This window comes from Periplaneta americana, chromosome 3 (assembly GCF_040183065.1).
Source record: "Periplaneta americana isolate PAMFEO1 chromosome 3, P.americana_PAMFEO1_priV1, whole genome shotgun sequence".
In the NCBI taxonomy this organism is placed as follows: domain Eukaryota; kingdom Metazoa; phylum Arthropoda; class Insecta; order Blattodea; family Blattidae; genus Periplaneta; species Periplaneta americana.
In genome coordinates this window covers 13,674,985-13,695,391 of record NC_091119.1, presented here as the reverse complement: position 1 = coordinate 13,695,391, position 20,407 = coordinate 13,674,985, and the positions used below count along the sequence as shown (strand labels likewise).

The following is a 20,407-nucleotide window of genomic DNA, read 5'->3' as shown; positions in this document are numbered from 1 at the left end:
GATGGATGGATGGATGGATGGATGGATGGATGGATGGATGGATGGATGGATGGATGGATGGATGGATGGATGGATGGATGGATGGATGGATAGATAGATAGATAGATAGATAGATAGATAGATAGATAGATAGATAGATAGATAGATAGATAGATAGATAGATAGGTAGATAGATAGAATTAATAAATATAAATAAATAAATTAATAAATATTAATTAATAAATAAATTAATAAATATAAATAAATAAAATACTGGTAGCACCACAATGCCTCCAGTTGACAACTGCGAACCGCTTGAGGTACGTGAACGAGTAACTTTGAGAGATGGGCTTCATTGCCTATGAATAATCGATTTCCGACACCTTTGACGTTATAACATCGATCTCATTAGTCATAATATTATGTGAACAGGATTGTCCAGTGGGAGGGCTGAGGTTGAATCTCGTTTATGGCCCAGGTTCTGCATCCCCGCGCAAAGTAGGGTATCGGGTGAACCAGGTGTTCGCTCTCTCACGCCCTCGAATCTTCGCGAGGGGGCGTTCCCGGCTATCGTAATTCAGTTTGTGTTAAACTACGAGAGTCTTTGCCCCTCCCGTTACGTCACCTCTGCATGCTCAGTGTAGGAGGTTCCAATCCGCTCTCCGTAGCCGCGGATCGCTATTACCATCACTACCGCTGAATGAGGATGATAATGATCGTCCGTGTTACATTACGGTATGGGTACGTAACACCAGTTTTGGTCTCTTGAGCTCAAAGGTTACTGTTCTTTCCACAACTAGGGTTGCCAACCTTCACGTACTCCCAGGGATTTCCCGTATTTAACAATGTTTTTTAAGAATCTCCCGACTACCTTATTTTTCTTCTCTTTATACATTTTCTCCTCCTTATTCTTGCATAAAGTAAAATCTGTTTGAAACATTTAATTTTTCCGTGGTTGAAGGTGATTTATATGATGGATTCTGTTGCTTCAGAGATGTACTGAAATGTGCAAACTCTGTAGAAGGTAATACTTGCCAGAAATATAGTCAGGATCAGCTTATTTAATAACCTAAGGGTGAAACCTATCCATTTTCCCACTATTTCTAAATATGCTAATGGATTATAGTGATTTTCTAGCTCTCAGGTTGAATTTTCTTTTACCAACTTCTTTTCGAATTTCGGGTACTGACAAATATTACAACTGGCAGTTATTTTCTCACTGTTATGTTGGCAGCAATGATTTCGGTTTACAGTTAGGCGAACTGATAAAAATGCAAGTAAGTAAATATATTTTTAGGTTAGGTCTCGTGCATCGGAAACTCTTTACTAAAAACAATAAATTTCATGTTGTAATATTAGATCATGCTATTCCTAATTACCATCATAATATGCGAGAAATTCAGGAGGAAAATATACTATTTCTTAAATAAATTATTGAAGCTTTTAGGAATCGCCTCGCAACATAAAGATGAGGTGTGCTAAATAAGCAAGACATTGTTGTTAACAAATTATTATTACTATTATTATTATTATTATTTCAGTACGTACCAATGTGATTTTACCCTCTTTGGTGATATCTGGTATTAGTTGGCAACACTGACGAGGCGGCCAAATTAGACTTTTAGGAATTACTCTTACGTGATCCTCACTATAGCTTCAGGGCTCAATAGTTTGAAATCAAACAATGTTAGAGTTATATATTTAGAAAAAAAAAATAGTGAGTTGTGTTGTAAGCATACCGGCAGCAAAGCTCGTGCTCACATTGAAAAGATTGTCTTATTAACTTCTTAGGAAATAATCTTACCTAACTCTAATGCTAGTATTTCTATCACTACTACTATCCACTACCACTAAGAGACCCCCAGCACTACTACTGCTACTACTACTACTACTACTACTACTACTACTACTACTACAAGCACCACCAGCACTACTACTAGCACTACTACTACTGGCTTGTCAGTATATCTTTTCATTAATAATCTTCCTCGCATGTAATCGTGAAAACTTTGTAACTAATTCAACAGTTCATAGCATAAATACACGTAAAAAAATGACTTTCATATTCCATCGGCAAGTCTATCCTGCTATCAAAAAGGAGTGCGTTATATGGCAGTAAAAATTTTTAATAGCCTCCCTATCGATATAAAAAATGAAACTCAAAACATAAGATTATTTAGGGCCAAATTAAAGAAGTACCTAATTTCTCACGCCTTCTATTCTGTAGGTGAATTCATGACATTCAATAACGCTTCATGAAATTGATACTAAAATTTTGTGCTGTACTAGTAGACTATATTGTAAATCTTGTCTGTATATATTTCATCTAGACTGTGACTATAAATTAAGACTTTATAATAGTATTAAGTTTTATGACTTGTTCCATATTCTAGCTGTGAAGCAATGTACGAATACCATGGAATGTTAATAAATACAATATTGAATGTCATGAATTCACCTACAGAATAGAAGGCGTGAGAAATTAGGTACTTCTTTAATTTGGCCCTAAAGAATCTTATGTTTTGAGTTCCACTTTTTATATCGATAGGGAGGCTATTAAAATTTTTACTGCCCTATAACGCACTCCTTTTTTATACCACGATAGACTTACCGATGGAGTATGAAAGTCATTTTTTTACATGTATTTATGCTATGAACTGTTGAATTAGTTACAACGTTTTCACGATTACATACGAGAAAGATTATTAATGAAACGATATACTGACAAGCCATGAGCATTATTTGTAGTTTTTTTGAAAATAGTCCTACACGATTCCCTAGATTTGGCACCTACTATTATTCTAATTACTCTTTTTTGTAATAGAAATATACTGTTACTATCTGTGGAATTTCCCCAGAATATTATTCCAAAACTCATTACCGAGTGGAAGTATGCAACGTATATTATTTTTAAGGTATTGATATTTAATATCTTTTGCATAGATCTAATAGCAAACAAGCTGAATGGGGGTAATTTCTTTAATATGATTTTTCCAATTTAACACATTATCGATTTTTAAGCCAAGAAATTTGGTTGTTGTTTTTTTCTAATCGAAAAATCGAAAGAGAATTGGGAGGACAAATTTAAAGGGTACGCAAAACGCGTCCTTGCAAGGGGTTGGGGGCTGTACAAAACTAAATATGTGAGCTCCAAGCCTGTTGGCTACTAATCTCCCGGGTTACGCTGCTCCACTAAAGGAGCTCTAGAAAATTTTGAAGGGGAAGCCGAAATTGGACGTAACCTCTTAGGTACCACATACGCGAGGAGGACTGAGATTTGATCAAGTGATCACGGAAGGGGGCGAGGAGGAGATGGCTGGTGTTTGCCGTTAGGATGGCAAGACGCTGTCATCTGTTGTTCGATGACAAGGCATGTGAAGGCCGTCGGAAGAAGCGCCGTGAAATCTAAATCTGCAATTTGAGAGGTCCCTGTCCTTTCAAATTACGGCTAATTGAGTGACCTCGTACATTTAATAGACAATTTATAGGTTCTGAACTAGGGCATACGTCGTTTACAAGAAAAGGGGCATATATATGGGGAAGGACATATAGGTCCGTGGCCCATTTCTTATAGGGCTCATCCCGACATTTGTCTTACGCCTTAGGAAAACCACGGAATACCTTAGGCAGGATGAGTTGTCTCATATATAAGAGACTAGCCAATTGGCTATTATGTAGGAGGTGATTGTTGTCATGAGCCTTGTTGAATCGTCTCAATTTAGAGACCAGCCATTTGGCTTTATGATGACTCAATTACGAAGAGAGGGGAGAGATGTAATTATTAATTAATTTAGAGTAATTAGGGAGATTCATGGGGATATGAATGCAGGTCCGTGGCCCATTTCTTATAGGGCTCGTCCCGACATTTGTCTTACACCTTAGGAAAACCACGGAATACGTTAGGCAGGATGAGTTGTCTCATATATAAGAGACTAGCCAATTGGCTATTATGTAGGAGGTGATTGTTGGCATGAGCCTTGTTGAATCGTCTCAATTTAGAGACCAGCCATTTGGCTTTATGGTGACTCAATTACGAAGAGAGGGGAGAGATGTAATTATTAATTAATTTAGAGTAATTAGGGAGATTAATGGGGATATGAGTGCAGGTCCGTGGCCCATTTCTTTTAGGGCTCATCCCGACATTTACCTTAGCGCCTTAGGAAAACCACGGAAAAACCTTAGGCAGGATGATTTGTCTCAATATCAGAGACTAGCCAGTTGGCTCTTAGGTAGAATGACTCTATGAATCGATGGATATATACTAGCCTATTGGCTCTATGATAGTTCCATCGATCAACAAAAGTAGATTTTTTCTAATAGGGATCTATTGTTAATTATTGCGCTAGAAATTTGCGAGGTTGAATTTGCACAGGATTTAAATTGAATTATAAATTGAAGTACAAGAACTATACGCGGTTTACTAGTATGACAGTATATCTCACTGAATAGAGGTGAGAGATTTCTGTAATAAAGTTAGGATCAAGCACTACAGTAACTGATGGAGTAAGAAGGGGTCGTGAGAAGCTGTGCATGTCGGCCGAACAATTAGAGGCTTTAACCTGGGCAATTAGCTGGCCAGGTCAGTAGTATCACTCATTAGGATTGCGTGCGTGGAGTATCCAGGACACGAGTTTTATAGCTGCTCGCCTGCTTGCCTGCCAGTTTTCTGCCTACTTAGACTGTACGTAGCCGCTACTACTTCGGTTTTGAAACGCACGACCAAGCTTGAATTCCTTCTTACTAGCTAGAAAAGTTTAGAGAATGTTTAGCATAGTTTAGCATCTCTAAAAGACTCAATAGAAACATTTTTTAATGTTATTTAGTTGGGCTCGGAGATATTTTAATTAAAAATAGCCTTTCCCAGGCTTTCTTGTGGAATGGACCTCACCCCGTTGGGGCATGAGTGAATTAATGGTCTTAGACGAGCGACTCTCTTGATTTACCCTCTGAAATCTCTCTCAACTTGTCTGTTCTAATCACAAGATGGACAAACCGCGAATTTCGTTCGGTTACAGGAACTTGAAGCTCCTGTTAAGAGATGAATTATCAACGTTTCTTAAATGTAGTCTATAGCACAGATATATATTCATATTAACAAATGTTATAAATCATGGATTAAAAGAGAATGTGATTCAACTTATATGCATGTCATAAAAGCGAACGTAAGAATTTTTTACTGTAAATGTCTGCAAAAATCAGTGTAGTGTGTGTTGGAGTAATTTGTGTATAAAACAGCTTTCTTTTTTTCTTTTTTTTAAGATGAGAGACCCGTAGCCTGTTACCAAAGTAACATTTTCCAGTTTTTTATATGTTAGCACTGTTACCTGAATGAATCTATTGACTTTTCAAGTATGTTGGCCTCCCGTAATAATAATAATAATAATAATAATAATAATAATAATAATAATAATAATAATACTTACTGGCTTTTAAGGAACCCGGAGGTTTATTGCCGCCCTCACATAAGCCCGCCATAGGTCTCCATCCTGAGCAAGATCAATCCAATCTCTATCATCATATCCCACCTCCCTCAAATCTATTTTAACATTATCCTCCCATCTACATCTCGGCCTCCCCAAAGGTCTTTTTCCCTTCTGCATCCCAACTAATACTGTATATGCATTTCTGGATTCGCCCATACGTGCTACATGCACTCCCCATCTCAAACGTCTGGAATTAATGTTCCTAATTATGTCAGGTGAAGAATACAATACGTGTAGTTCTGGGTTGTGTAACTTTCTCCATTCTCCTGTAACTTCATCCCTCTTAGCCCCAATAATAATAATAATAATAATAATAATAATAATAGTAAGTTTAACTATACAGTGGGAGCTCTTAAGTTCGACAGAAATCAAGTTCGACATTCTATAGTTCGACTGCTTACGTAGGAGAATTAGACACGCCCCTATACGGGCAGTAAGAAATGGGTTTGCCATTTGAATGGGAATTGGTTCTGTGTCTTGTAGTGATACTTTTGTTAAAGGAAAACAGAATATTTTATTGATTAGGACATCCTTATTTAATCACTGATTTTAAATAATTAATGAACTCTTCTTTTTCTATTTGAGAATTGTGCCGTTTGTGAGACGGAACTGTCGAAATCCACTGTGGTACTAGAAGCGCATACACAAGTCTCGGGGCGGGCAGGAAATGCAAGTACAGTACTCTATTCGTTGATGGATAAGCAATACGAATTTTTATTCATTTCGCCTGCCACACCCACTACTCTTATTGGACAGAACTTTACCCCCATGAATGGAAAAATTTGGGTATAACGTGTATTATTAAAGTAAAACATATTTTGAAGTCCTTGTAAAATCAAATTATCCCAACCATAGGTTAGTGTATGTATCCTAGAACAGAGTGCAGAGGTTAAATAGGCATTTAAAAAAAGGTCATCCATGGCGCTACAGCCCTGAAGGGCCAAGACTAACCAGCGGCTGCTGACCTCACGTCCACATGCCGAAGCAGAGGTGGACGATCATCCAACGACAATGGAGGTATCGTGTGGTTAGCACGATGATCTCACCAGCCGTTGTAGCTGATTTGCGAAACCGTATTTTCGCTACCTATTGTAGCTCCCCAAGTGCATCACGATGCTAGGTGGGCACCGGTCCCATACATTGGCCGAAATTTCATGAGAAAATTTCTTCCCCCATGAGGATTCGAACCAGCGCGCATTCCGCAACCCGAGTACTAGGCGGGAAGCCTTAGACTGCGACGCCACGGCGCGGGACTAGATAGGCATTTAAAAATTTTAATTAGACCTAAGAAGATAAAAAATTTCAGCTAATACATAATTTCTTGATAAGGCATATTTTGTAAACTTAAAACATCGCCCATTAAAAATCAGGAGTAGAAAGCAATTTGGATATTTGTATTTCAGAAATCTGTACGTGGAATGATCTGGACCGAGAACTGAAGTTACCAATTAGCTTATAGTTATATCCAAATTACCCCACATTTGTAAATAAAATTGTAATATACTAACAAACTGTTAATTTATTAAAAACATATTCTAAACATCTGTAATGTACACATACACGAATTTGGTTACTCTATCTCATCTGGTTTCCAAAAAATATTGTTTTGAATGCGATGGGTCATTTGATAGATTGGTGAACAAAAAACAGTTTTTTTTATCAAGGAGTATCTATGTGATTAACACAAATTTTTTAACACTCTATGATAGACAATTGTGAAATAAACAATATAATTATATTAAATTGGAATGTGTTTGAAGATTAGGTAAAATTTTATTCAATAAATTGTAGGCCTAACATACCGAAATTCACTTCGCTATACCCAAATTACCCCGATCCCACTATCTCGCAGCAGAAATAACTAATTTCTGCGAAAAAATGAAATTATCTCGATACTCACTAGCTTTCAGCTTAAGTATAAAGAATAACAACGAATTTTTCAATTTTAAAACTAAATTATAACATACTAATCTCGAAGCACAGCTTTCCTCTCCGATAGTGTTTAGGATGTATTCGTAAGTCGAACTTTCGATCTGAATTATCCTGTATCACGTCTTGTAGGTGAAGTGAAATTTACGTGAAGTGCCCTTAAAAATGGAAGTTGTTGTCTAGAGCGATTCTGTCAACCGGTGGCTCCCGGGGTGTTAGTCATCCCAACGTATTTCAGTGTAGAGCGTGATGCATGACACTAGTGTTAACCGCATAAGAGAAATGCTTTCTGACGGCCTCAGTGAGTTTTAAAAGAAGTTCATTGCTTTTTATATGATTTGTTTTATTTTCTTGACATTTTCAAACACTATTCTTGCTTGCTTCTAACGATGTTTTTTCAACAGGCTCTATGAGGCTACGCATTAAGAAAACCTCGATAATATGAAGAAAAATGGAAAAAAGAATGGTTCATAATTTTTAAGGCCTGTTTAGAAATTGTCATGGGAATGTAAAAGGAATCACAAGGAATCAATAGTCGACGTAGTGAATTCATAAATTATATCTCTCTCTGTATTACTTCAATTAATTTCTGTCCTAACCCACACATGATTTCAATTAAGCTGAAAAGACATTAAGGGGTTAGGTACAGCTTACAGCAGTAAAATTCTGGAAATATTCAACATTTTTTCCTATATTAATGTATCTTGTACAATAATAAAAATTAGTACGTCTAAAAGACTTTTCTTCTGCTATATGAAAAAAATATTTTTATGCTCGACTATGCCGAAATGTAGTAATTACACACCTGGTAGCAGCCCTTTAATGGACCTCATTAAAGTACACCTATTCAATAAAGTTCAGATGTTCCACCAATCAGAAAATACCATTATAGCAATATGAAAGCGCAAGTATCGTTAATTCTCGGATATGCAATCGAAATACAACTAGTTCTGTTACTATAATAATTAGCGTTAATTGTAAATAATATTCAAATAAATTAAATTTGTCATCTCGTTTTTCAATGTCTAATTTAATTTCAAGGTTATATCAAGATTAATGTTTATTTTACTCTCTAGATTATATCAAGGTCAATGTCGACATTTTTTTCTCGGAAAAAATCAATAGTTTCGCATCTGCGCACATCTCACGATTTACGAGGTATTGCACAAGGTCAGTTCCGCTCCTCAGTCAGATAAGAATAACATGAATACTTATGAATAATTTCAAGTTAGAAATATGGTCGAGCATAAAAAGTCGTATGAAACTTGACTATAATGGTAATTAAGACGCTCGTATGAAAATTATGAAACTCGCTTGCGCTCGTTTCATAAACATACTCGCGTCTTAATTACTACCATTATACGCTCGTTGCATAATGTAAGATTATGATTTAATTTTTTCCCCATTGCTAATGATGATGATGATAATAATAATAATAATAATAATAATAATAATAATAATAATAATAATAATTGTACGCTACAAGCTTAATCTGGTTGCCCTGTTTATTTGTGAAATTAACTAGACTTGTAATTTGAAGAGTTTAGATGTAATGAAAATTGTACTTAAAATAATTCTAACCATATTATTTATATGGATATCCTTACTGTATATTGAAATTGTTCGCATGTTTGCAGCTACGGCAATGTTAGTGTTTGTGTACCTATTTCCAGCATATTACTTCCAGGTGTAAGTGATATTTTCTCATTGTGGATCTATCTAAATGTCGTTTTCAGGCACGGATAAGATATGCTCTTGTTTCTGTGTTTGCATAATTTCAACTTATTATTTTCAGGAATTAAATTTATTCACTTTTGTTTTCAGATTCTCAGATTTTCTTAGTTTTGTTCCTTACATTAAAAGGTTTTTTGAAGTGTGAAGTATGGTGAAACGAGTTTTCTAACATGATTGTAGTACAAAGCGAAATACTTTCATTCCACGTTATATTGTACAGTAGTGGCAAAAAAAAAACCGGACCAACGGAATAATCAAAGTCCCCGAAATGAGCCACTGCGCATGCCACGCCCGCATTCACAAGATAGCGAGTAATCTATTGAAATTGTTGTAGTTTCGACAGCTGACGTGGTCCATTTCGAAAGCCATTAGAAAATAAGCTGGTAAAATTCATGTTCTGGGAATAATAAGTTAATTAAGTAGTAAAATATCGCTACAATCGAAAAGTATTGGGAATAAATTTGAATAAGGAACAGAAATGTTTCCTTTTCAGTTTGGTTGATAGGCTTTCCCCTCTACTCACACTCTTTACCATCCGTGTAGGGGAAGCTGCTACTGTCTATCTTACCAACATTCGACTATTTGACTTTGAACGTAGTGAAAATTCTTATTATTGAAAATTTCGAAAATTTATAGTAAGCGTTTACATTTAATTTTATTGTTGTTTATATCAATTGGCACATTAAAAAGCTACTGATAGCAGAAGATAAATGTTTTCTTCACCGCTAGTTGCTACTCTACAGCATACACAACGGGACAATCTGCACTGTGTTGCTTCCCCTGATTTCATAATACAAACTAACATCCCTTAATTTAATTAATTATCAGTTGAAAATATTGTAAGAACGACACTAAAATATACTGAAATATGTAATTGTCGAACATCTGTGTCGCTGTATTTTATATCAACTTATGTACTTTACTTAATATTTTATTTTATTGTGTGTACAACTTGGGGGGGGGGGTGCAGGTATAAGAGGTAACAGCTACCGGTCTGCTTCTGACGGACTCGGGGCAAGTAGAAGGGGAAAGAAATGCCTTCGCATCCTCTCAACTTGTATGAAATGTCGTTTAGTTATCAGTCTATCGTGCTGTCACTGTGAACAAGGCTCTGAACTCAGCTATTGTCGGACCATCGAATCTATGCCCCTTCAGCGCTGTCGTCGTTGTTTGAAACGTTAACGCCTCTACTCACCCCAGCAGGCCACGAACCTTGCCGAATAGGGATATTGCGAAACATCCGTCAAACAGTATCATGTCTCTTGAATATTGCTTATAATACTGTAAGGTTAATTATTACTTATTCATAATTTAATTTAAGTAGGTCTAATGACGCTGATTGACTTATGCAAAATGCTATTACTTGCTTAATAATATTTCTTTCACCACTCCGTGCTACAGTATTCATGTTGAGTTGACAACACTGGACTGCAAGTGCAAATAAACTGTCCCGCAAGAAGGCTCAATATTGTGAGTAGTGGGGGAGAGAAAGACAGAGGGATAGAAAAGAGAGAAATAGGAATACAGGGGGAGAAATGAATTGCCGAGGCTGAAAAGGAATTAAGGTTCATTTCGCATATCTTACGGGGGCACAGATCCGATGGTCCGACTATACAAGGCTTGGTCCGGTTCTTTTTTGCCACTACTGTACAAATATCAAATACATATCAAGTATTGAATACGACGCTTTAATGTTACTTTTAGAAAAAATATATATATTCTGTAGTTGTGCTACATATATTTTATTTCGGACAAATGCTTCAGTTTTAACTTTACTTTTCAGGAAGAGTGCGTTATCAAGTAACGTATATTTTGCAATAACCCAGAAGTTTTAATTTTACGTGTAATAAACTTGATACTGCATACAACAACACATCCACAATGTAAACATGTTTCCAGCATTGACTGACATGTCATGTTTCACTTGTAAACATGTTGTAAACATCGACCTACTTCTCATCTCTAATGTAATACTGATATTTTCTCATGCATTTACAACTATACTGTAACCATCTACTGGTGGATACATCTCATAAGCTAACAACACAATTTTAAAACAAGTCCCTGAAATTCATATAATATCGAATTAAAACAGATCGTGTTATATGTAGCGACTACAGTTCATCGTGGTAGCCATGTTCGTGGGTTCGAATCCATCGATGGGAAGACGGTTTTTCTGTTGACAGTATTATGGTCCTGTTATATACTTACTTCCTTACTTACTTACTTACTTACTTCCTGGCTTTTAAGGAACCCGTAGGTTCATTGCCGCCCTCACATAAGCCCGCCATTGGTCCCTATCCTGAGCAAGATTAATCCAGTATCTACCATCATATCCCACCTCCCTCAAATCCATTTTAATATTATCTTCCCATCTACGTCTCGGCCTCCCCAAAGGTATTTTCCCCTCCGGCCTCCCAAATAACACTCTATATGCATTTCTCTAATCACCCATACGTGCTACATGCCCTTCCCATCTCAAACGTATGGATTTAATGTTCCTAATTATGTCAGGTGAAGAATACAATACGTGCAGTTCAGTGTTATGTAACTTTCTCCATTCTCCTGTAACTTCATCCCGCTTAGCCCCAAATATTTTCCTAAGCACCTTATTCTCAAACACCCTTAACCTATGTTCCTCTCTCAGAGTGAGAGTCCAAGTTTCATAACCATAAAGAACAACCGGTAATATAAATGTTTTATAAATTCTAACTTTCAGTTTTTTTGACAGTAGACTGGATGATAAAAGCTTGTCAACCGAATAATAACAGGCATTTTCCATATTTATTCTGCGTTTAAGTTCTTCCCGAGTGTCATTTATATTTGTTACTGTTGCTCCAAGATATTTGAATTTTTCCACCCCTTCGAAGGATAAATCTCCAATTTTTATATTTCCATTTCGTACAATATTCTGGTCACGAGACATAACCATATACTTTGTCTTTTCCGGATTTACTTCCAAACCGATCGCTTTACTTGCTTCAAGTAAATTTCCGTGTTTTCCCTAATCGTTTGTGGATTTTCTCCTAACATACTCACGTCATCCGCATATACAAGAAGCTGATGTAACCCGTTCAATTCCAAACCCTGAATGTTATCCTGAACTTTCCTAATGGCATATTCTAAAGCGAAGTTAAAAAGTAAAGGTGATAGTGCATCTCCCTGCTTTAGCCCGCAGTGAATTGGAAAAGCATCAGATAGAAACTGACCTATACGGACTCTGCTGTATGTTTCACTGAGACAGATTTTAATTAATCGAAACTAGTTTCTTGGGAATACCAAATTCAATAAGAATATCATATAATACTTTCCTCTTAACCGAGTCATATGCCTTTTTGAAATCTATGAATAACTGATGTACTGTACCCTTATACTCTCATTTTTTCTCCATTATCTGTGGAATACAAAAAATCTGATCAATAGTCGATCTATTACGCCTAAAACCACACTGATGATCCCCAATAATTTCATCCACGTACGGAGTTAATCTTCTCAAAAGAATATTGGACAACATTTTGTACGACGTCAACAAAAGTGATATTCCTCGAAAGTTACCACAGTTGGTTTTGTCCCCCTTCTTAAAAATAGGTACAATTACGGACTTCTTCCATTGTTCTGGTAGAATTTCCTTTTCCCAAATAGCAAGTACAAGTTTATAAATTTCTCTATATAGTGCACTTCCACCCTCTTGTATTAATTCTGCTAGAATTACCAAGATTACAAAGATAGGAATGAAATGTTTCCATATCTTAGAGCGATATCATACTGTTTGAAATTATATAGTGACCGTCAAGATGAACAATAGATGTATCTTATGTATTACATATGTAATATGTATAACATAATTGAAATGACAATAAATTCCTCGGTACTTTCCTTGCAGTTTTTCTTGTCGGACATTTTTAGGGAAATGGACGAATTTGTATGTGGACATTTTCAAACTTAGGACATTTTTAAGAAGAGGACTTGCTGACAGTGGATCTTTTCAGGTGAGGACATTTTTATGACATGGACGAATTTTCTATTTGGACATTTCTAAACGTTGGACATTTTCGTAGAGAGGATCTATTGCACAGTGGACCATATCTCACTTAAAAGGTGAAGGTATCCCCGTAACATGCCATGAAGGCACTTGGGGGGGCATGGAGGTAGAGCCCCATGCTTTCCATGACCTCGGCACTAGAATGAGGTGTTGTGGTCGGCACCACGCTCTGACCGCCTTTTACCCCCGGGAAAGACCCGGTACCAATTTTATAGGAGGCTGAGTGAACCTCGGCGCCGTTCTGAAAGTTTGGCAACCACCTGGGATCGAATCCCGGACCTTCCAGTCCGTAGCCAGCTGCTCTACCAACTGAGCTACCCGGCCGCCCACCATATCTCACTTAACCGTTATAAATGCCTAAACCTCCGGGCTCTATTTATAATGGTGTTGGTGGTGGGGTGGTGATCATCATCATCATCATCATTGGCGCTACAGCTCTTGGTGGGCCTGGGCCTCCCTTAGTAATTGTCGCCATCCGTCTCTATCTTGTGTAGCAGCCTTCCAATTCTTGCACCCCAACTTTCTGGCATCCTCTTCCACTCCATCAATCCATCGCAAGTGCGGTCGACCTCGTCTTCTCTGACCTCCCGGATTTGTTATTACAATTTTTTTGCAAGGTTCACTTGGGTCCATGCGTATTACATGTCCTGCCCACCTCAATCTGCTAGTTTTAACTGTATTGATTATATTTGGCTCTCCTAGAAGTCTATATAATTCATAGTTGCATCTCCTCCTCCAGAGACCTTCCTCAAATGTTGGGCCATAGATCCTTCGCAGAATCTTTCTTTCGAAAATCTCCAGTCTTTTTTCATCATTTTTGGAGATTGACCACGTTTCTGCCGCATATGTCAAAACTGGTCTCACTAATGTTTCGTAAAGAATAACTTTTACTTTCCTGGATAGAGCATGCGAACTAAAGTGATATTTCAAGCCGAAATATGCTCTGTTTGCTTTCATTAATCGATTAGAGATTTCTTTGGACATGTTATTATCGCTAGTGACCACTGATCCTAAATATGTAAAGTTGTCAACTTTCTCAAAATTATAATCTGATATCTGCAGGCTGTCTATTTTGTCAACTATCTTTCCATTATCTGCCAACATATATTTTGTTTTCCTCTCGTTGATAATGAGGCCTATTTCTTTTCCAGCCTGTTCCAAGGAAAGGAACACTTGCTTTACATATTTCATGGATCTGCCAATAATGACAATGTCATCCGCAAATGCCAATATTTGCGTGGATTTATAAAAAATGTTGCTCCGTGTTTGCACTTCAGACTTCCTGACGACACTTTCCAATGCAATATTGAATAGGAGGCATGCTAATGCATGGTGGGGTGGTGATGGTAATTATTAATTTTTCTCTTTCTTAGTGACTGGATCCCATTTCTTCTCTGAAGCAGTTGACTGACTCCATGAAGACCACGCGTCCTACAGTTCGAGGACGCCAGTCATCGCTTCGTAATATGAATTGCTTTGAAGGGCACATTACATGCATGTGTTTACAGCAGCTCCTGGAGATGTGTGGCGTTGTGTTCGTTGTGCATGGTGGTCGGGGCTACAGTGTATTCTAATATGTGTGCAGGTATCAAACCTCGGAATAACGAGAATAGTAAAGACATCGTGTTGTCAGGGGCTTCGGCGCCGTCAGACGTATTCTGCAGCGTGCCGGGACGCCTGTCGCTGCTCAGCTCGACGTCCAAGTACAAGGTGACGGTGGGCGAGGTGCAGCGACGTCTATCTCCCCCCGAGTGCCTGAACGCGTCGCTCTTAGGAGGCGTCCTCAGAAGGTGAGTAACATACCTTCCATTTTCTTGTTTCTTGTACGCCAGGGATGAGACGATATTAGCTCCCAACCACGGTAGAAGAACTCGACCTTGATCACGGGCGCATAGCACATCCACTGTAACGTAGACACAGGGATGTACAAGCACATGCAGCGAATAAAGGCAGCAATAATTACAATAACTTGCATTACTAAATTTCTGGCTATGTAATAGGGCTAATTACTCAGTTATTTAATATACATGTACATATATAAACAAATCGCAATGGGAAGGGTGTTTTAGGAACAAAAAGAGAAATAGGTAAAGTTAATTGTATGTAAACCATTTTCTTGTTAAAAGCAATTATTTATTATGTAAATACTTCACTTCATTGGTTAGAAGAAACTAATAGGGTCTACCTGCTCGACGTGTGTGATCTCCAAGTACTTTTCAGTATCTGTTGAAAAAATAATAACGACAATATTGATTGAAATAGAGTATATTGATTGTATGATTGTGAAAATGCAGTCCTTACTCTCCAGTCGTGATTATGTAATGTAATGAGTTTTCTTAGAGTGATTTGTTATATGCACGTAAAAAAAAATAAAATAAAATAAAAAAAAATAAAAAATAAAACAAATTGATTAAATTAAGATATTGAGAGTCATCGTAATTTTTGGGGTCAATCATTTAAGGGGATATGTATGACTTTTAAAACTTCCACACTTTTCAGCCAAAAATTTGTGAAATTTAAACTAAATAAACAGATCTATAATAATATCTGTACAAAATTTGGTGCAATTAGGTCTAATAGTTTTGAAATTATATTTTATATTGACGTTACTAAAAAAAGCTCCTTTCATCAAAGTTTTCAAAATGTTTAGTTCATATTTGCTCAAAATCTTGAAAATAGTTGATGGAATAAAAGTGAATTGGCTTTTTGAGCTTAGTAATAGTATAAGTTAAAGTGCAATCAAAGATAAAATATTATTTCTAAATTAAAGAAACACGTAGTCTAATAAAAGTAAATATCCAGAAACAAGCAACAAATAAAACATCAACAATACATTTAAAATAAAGAAATAAAATGAATCTAGATACTATCTGCTGACCCAAATGTAAATTAATTTACCTTGGATGTCAATTCCGAAATGAATTTATTTCTCTCTTCTCCTGAATAATGCCTATATTTTTTTTAATGTTGCGTCTTATAATACCGTTTTATGTTGCCTTTTTTTGCAAATGATATTTTTTTATACAACAAACACTGGACTTTATCACCATGTTCGAAGCATAAATATTGTATCTTCCACTCTTCCTTGAAACTTTATTGTATGAGCGCTTCCGTTCCGTCATGATGCGCTGTGTTCTAAGATCTGTACATCCTTTAGCAATGTTTACAGGTAAAAGAGCTCCGCGCGCGCGCAGCGGGCATAAAATAGCTCTCGCTCGCAATTATTAGTCACCATCGCAAGACTGCTGTACGCCTACCAACAAACGAGTGCAGAAATAAAGATACAAGATTGATATATATTATCTCCTAAAGTTATATTAAAAATTAAATAAAAGTTTCCAATTGCGATTATAATTAGGTTCCAAATAAAACAACAGTCCAAGTCTAGAAAACCAAATTTTACATGAAAAGGTTTTATTTCAATACTTCATTTCTAGGTTGCATTTTACTAACAATTTTTAGGTTATAGTTTTGGACTCTATAGCAAACTGCATATAGCATAAGTTTTAATGTTTGTAGGCCTATACTTATTGGGTACAGAATAATTAAGGGATATTTAAGTTTTGCTTAGAGCGTTGTTTTATTTTAGCACTTCTTTGTTGTACTGAATTGAGGACAGCGGGCTATGAACAGACACTTTTGACAATATCTAACACAATATTTATGATAGCCATACATAACGTTTATTACTGAATCTTGGCTGCCTCCGTGGACTGTTGGTCAGCATGCTGGCTTCCAGATCAGGAGGTCCTAGGTTCGATTCACGGGGTCAGTTTTCGGTGAATTTTTCTTGTAGAACAAACATTCCCTGGGTGTCTAGAGTCTAAAACTATGTATGATTATGAGTGTGCCGGGTTAATATTAATTAACCAATCATCAAAAATATAAAAATACATCAGGACTGTCGCTGGGCAGTAACCTGAACACACGTTTCAGCGTCACATTGTTGACAAGTAACTCCATCTGTTAGCACAACCATAAAGCATCTAATAGATGCTGTAGAGTTACCAACAGCGAAAAAAAAAATCACTGGATCTCTAAAGAAATTTAAATTGAATGGCATATAGTTCACTTAATTTAGCTTATTTGTTTAATTGTTGCAACAAATCGAAAATACACTGAAACATAAAAAGACCACATAGGTACAAATTCCTGAAACTAAAGATTACATTGGTCCTCAATTTTTTATCAGATCTGTTAACGTAATAAAACAAGAGAAAAAGTTGGAAAGGCGCTGGTCTCCCTGTTTGTGAGATCAGCACGATGCAGACACCAAAGAGCAATTATAAGACAACGAACAGCCACCTAGTCCCTTAGACGGAAGATAAATTTTTCTCATTGCCCATGCCAGAAATCGAACCACGGACCGCTTGGATAGACAGTGCGAACTATCCAGTCTCCATAGATGTGAAATAAATAGGCTATAATTTTCTGTACCGCGAATCGAAATCCTATTGGCTGTATTTTATACAAATTCTATCGCTTCAGAGAACTTATGATATTATAGATCTTACTTACTTACTTACTTACTTACCTACTTACTTACTTACTTACTTACTTACTTACTGGCTTTTAAGGAACCCGGAGGTTCATTGCCGCCCTCACATAAGCCCGCCATCGGTCCCTATCCTGAGCAAGATTAATCCAGGCCCTAGCATTGTATCCCAACTCTCTCAATTCCATTTTAATATTATCCTTCCATCTACGTCTCGGCCTTCCCAGAGGTCTTTTCCCTTCAGGTCTTCCAACTAACACTCTATATGCATTCATAGATTCACACACACACGTGCTAAATGCTCTGCCCATCTCAATCGTCTGGATTTAATGTTCCTAATTATGTTAAGTGAAGAATACAATGCGTGCAGTTCTGCGTTATGTAACTTTTTTCATTCTCCTGTAACTTCATCCCTCTTAGCTCCAAATATTTTCCTAAGCTCCTTATTCTCGAACACCCTTAATCTCTGTTCCTCTCTCGAAGTGAGAGTCCAAGTTTCATAACCATACACAACAACCTGTAATATAACTGTTTTATACATTCTAACTTTTAACTTTTTCGAGAGCAGACTGGATGATAAAAGCTTATCAACCGAATAATAACAGGCATTTCCTATATTTATTCTACGTTTAATTTCCTCTAGACTGCCATTTATATTACTGTTGCTCCAAGATATTTGAGTTTTTCCACCTTTCCAAAGGATAAATTTCAATTTTTATATGTCTGTTTCGTACTGTGTTCTGGTCGCGAGACATAATCATATACTTTGTTTTTTCGGGGTTTACTTCCAAACCTATCTACTTCCTTGCTTCAAGTAAAATTGTTTCTGGATTTTCTTCTAACATATTCATGTCATCGGCATGAACAAACAGTTGACGTAACTCGTTTAATAATAATAATAATAATAATAATAATAATAATAATAATAATAATCCGGGTAGCTCAGTTGGTAGAGCAGCTGGCTAGGACTGGAAGGTCCGGGGTTCGATCCCAAGTGGTGACGGTATTTTTCTCGTTGCCAAACTTCCAGAACGGCCCCGAGGTTCACTCAGCCTCCTATAAAATTAAGCACCAGGTCTTTCCCGGGGGTAAAAGGCGGTTAGAGCTCGGTGCCGACCACCAACATATTTGAGTTTTTCCACCTTTTCAAAGGATAAATTTCCAATTTCTATATTTCTATTTCGTACTATGTTCTGGTCACGAGACATAATCATATACTTTGTTTTTTGGGGGTTTACTTCCAAACCTATCCACTTACTTGATTCAAGTAAAAGTCTCGTGTTATCCCTAATCGTTTCTGGATTTTCTCCTAACATATTCACGTCATCTGCATAGACAAGCAGCTGACTTAAGCCGTTTAATAATAATAATAATAATAATAATAATAATAATAATAATAATAATAATAATAATAATAGTAATAGTAATAGTAGTAATAATAATAATAATAATAATAATAATAATAATTATACTTACTTACTTACAAATGGCTTTTAAGAAACCCGAAGGTTCATTGCCGCCCTTACATAAGCCCGCCATCGGTCCCTATCCTGTGCAAGATTAATCCAGTCTCTATCATCATATCCCACCTCCCTCAAATCCATTTTAATATTATCCTCCCATCTACGTCTCGGCCTCCCTAAAGGTCTTTTTCCCTCCGGTCTCCCAACTAATTCTCTATATGCATTTCTGGATACGCCCATACGTGCTACATGCCCTACCCATCTCAACCGTCTGGATTTGTAGGGGTTCGTAACAAGCTGTTTTTTACGGTGATGGATTGTTAGTCCTTCGCCCAACCCCCAAGCTGGAGGACCACCCCTAATCGGCTGTCCACGACTGCTTATTCAATATATTCACAGCTACCCTCCATATCTGGAGGCCGCCTCCTCTATCCGCAACCCGAGGACGCGCCATGCCGTGGTGATAGGGACCCACAATACATGGAATAATAATAATAATAATAATAATAATAATAACAACAACAATAGTAATCACAGGTTATCGTAATTGAATGGGGCGGCCGGGTAGCTCAGTTGGTAGAGCAGCTGGCTACGGACTGGAAGGTCCGGGGTTCGATCCCAAGTTGCCAAACTTCCAGAACGGCCCCGGGGTTCACTCAGCCACCTATAAAATTGAGTACCGAGTCTTTCCCGGGGGTAAAAGGCGATCAGAGCGTGGTGCTGACCACACCACCTCATCCTAGTGCCGAGATCATGGAAAGCATAGGGCTCTACCTCCATGACCCCCAAGTGCCTTCACGGCGTGTGACGGGATACCTTTACCTTTATCGTAAAAGGGATATACTGAACTAACACCAACAGATAGCGCACGTGTACTTTGAGGGATGCGCTTTGCGTGTGCATTTGTTTTCCAGTATATAAACAAAATAAGAAAAATATTAATAAAATAAATTAGCAGCATTAAGAAAAATATTAATAAAATAAACTAGCAGCATTTCTCACAAAATAAATGCACAGAAACATGTAGCTACCTCATAAATACTTGCAGTAAATATTTCACCCAGATTGATTAATATTTGGCATAAGAAAGTTGGTGTTGAATCAACAAAAATGAACACAGAAAAATAGATTTGAAAATAAAATGAATATTTATGTAAATTAATTCTTCTAGTAACTTTAAGGAGCCAACAAAAAATTACTAGATTTGTAATCAGAACTTTTAAAAAAGAATTCTTCGATGAAATCAATTTTGACAGCTCTTTAAATTCCACGCCCCCTTCCA

General features: G+C 37.0%; 1 protein-coding gene across 13 annotated transcripts in view; it reads left to right on the top strand.

Moving 5' to 3' along the window:
* The window catches only part of TfAP-2 (transcription factor AP-2), a 978,986-nt gene that overhangs the window by 727,414 nt on the left and 231,165 nt on the right, over window positions 1-20,407 (top strand). For 10 of the 13 annotated variants that reach the window (XM_069820017.1, XM_069820019.1, XM_069820016.1 and 7 more), the window contains one exon: window positions 14,753-14,957. In XM_069820017.1, coding sequence (XP_069676118.1) covers window positions 14,753-14,957 — 205 coding nt within the window. The remainder of the gene's footprint in view (window positions 1-14,752; window positions 14,958-20,407) is intronic. The other 3 variants (XM_069820011.1, XM_069820014.1, XM_069820015.1) reach the window with 1 other exon arrangement.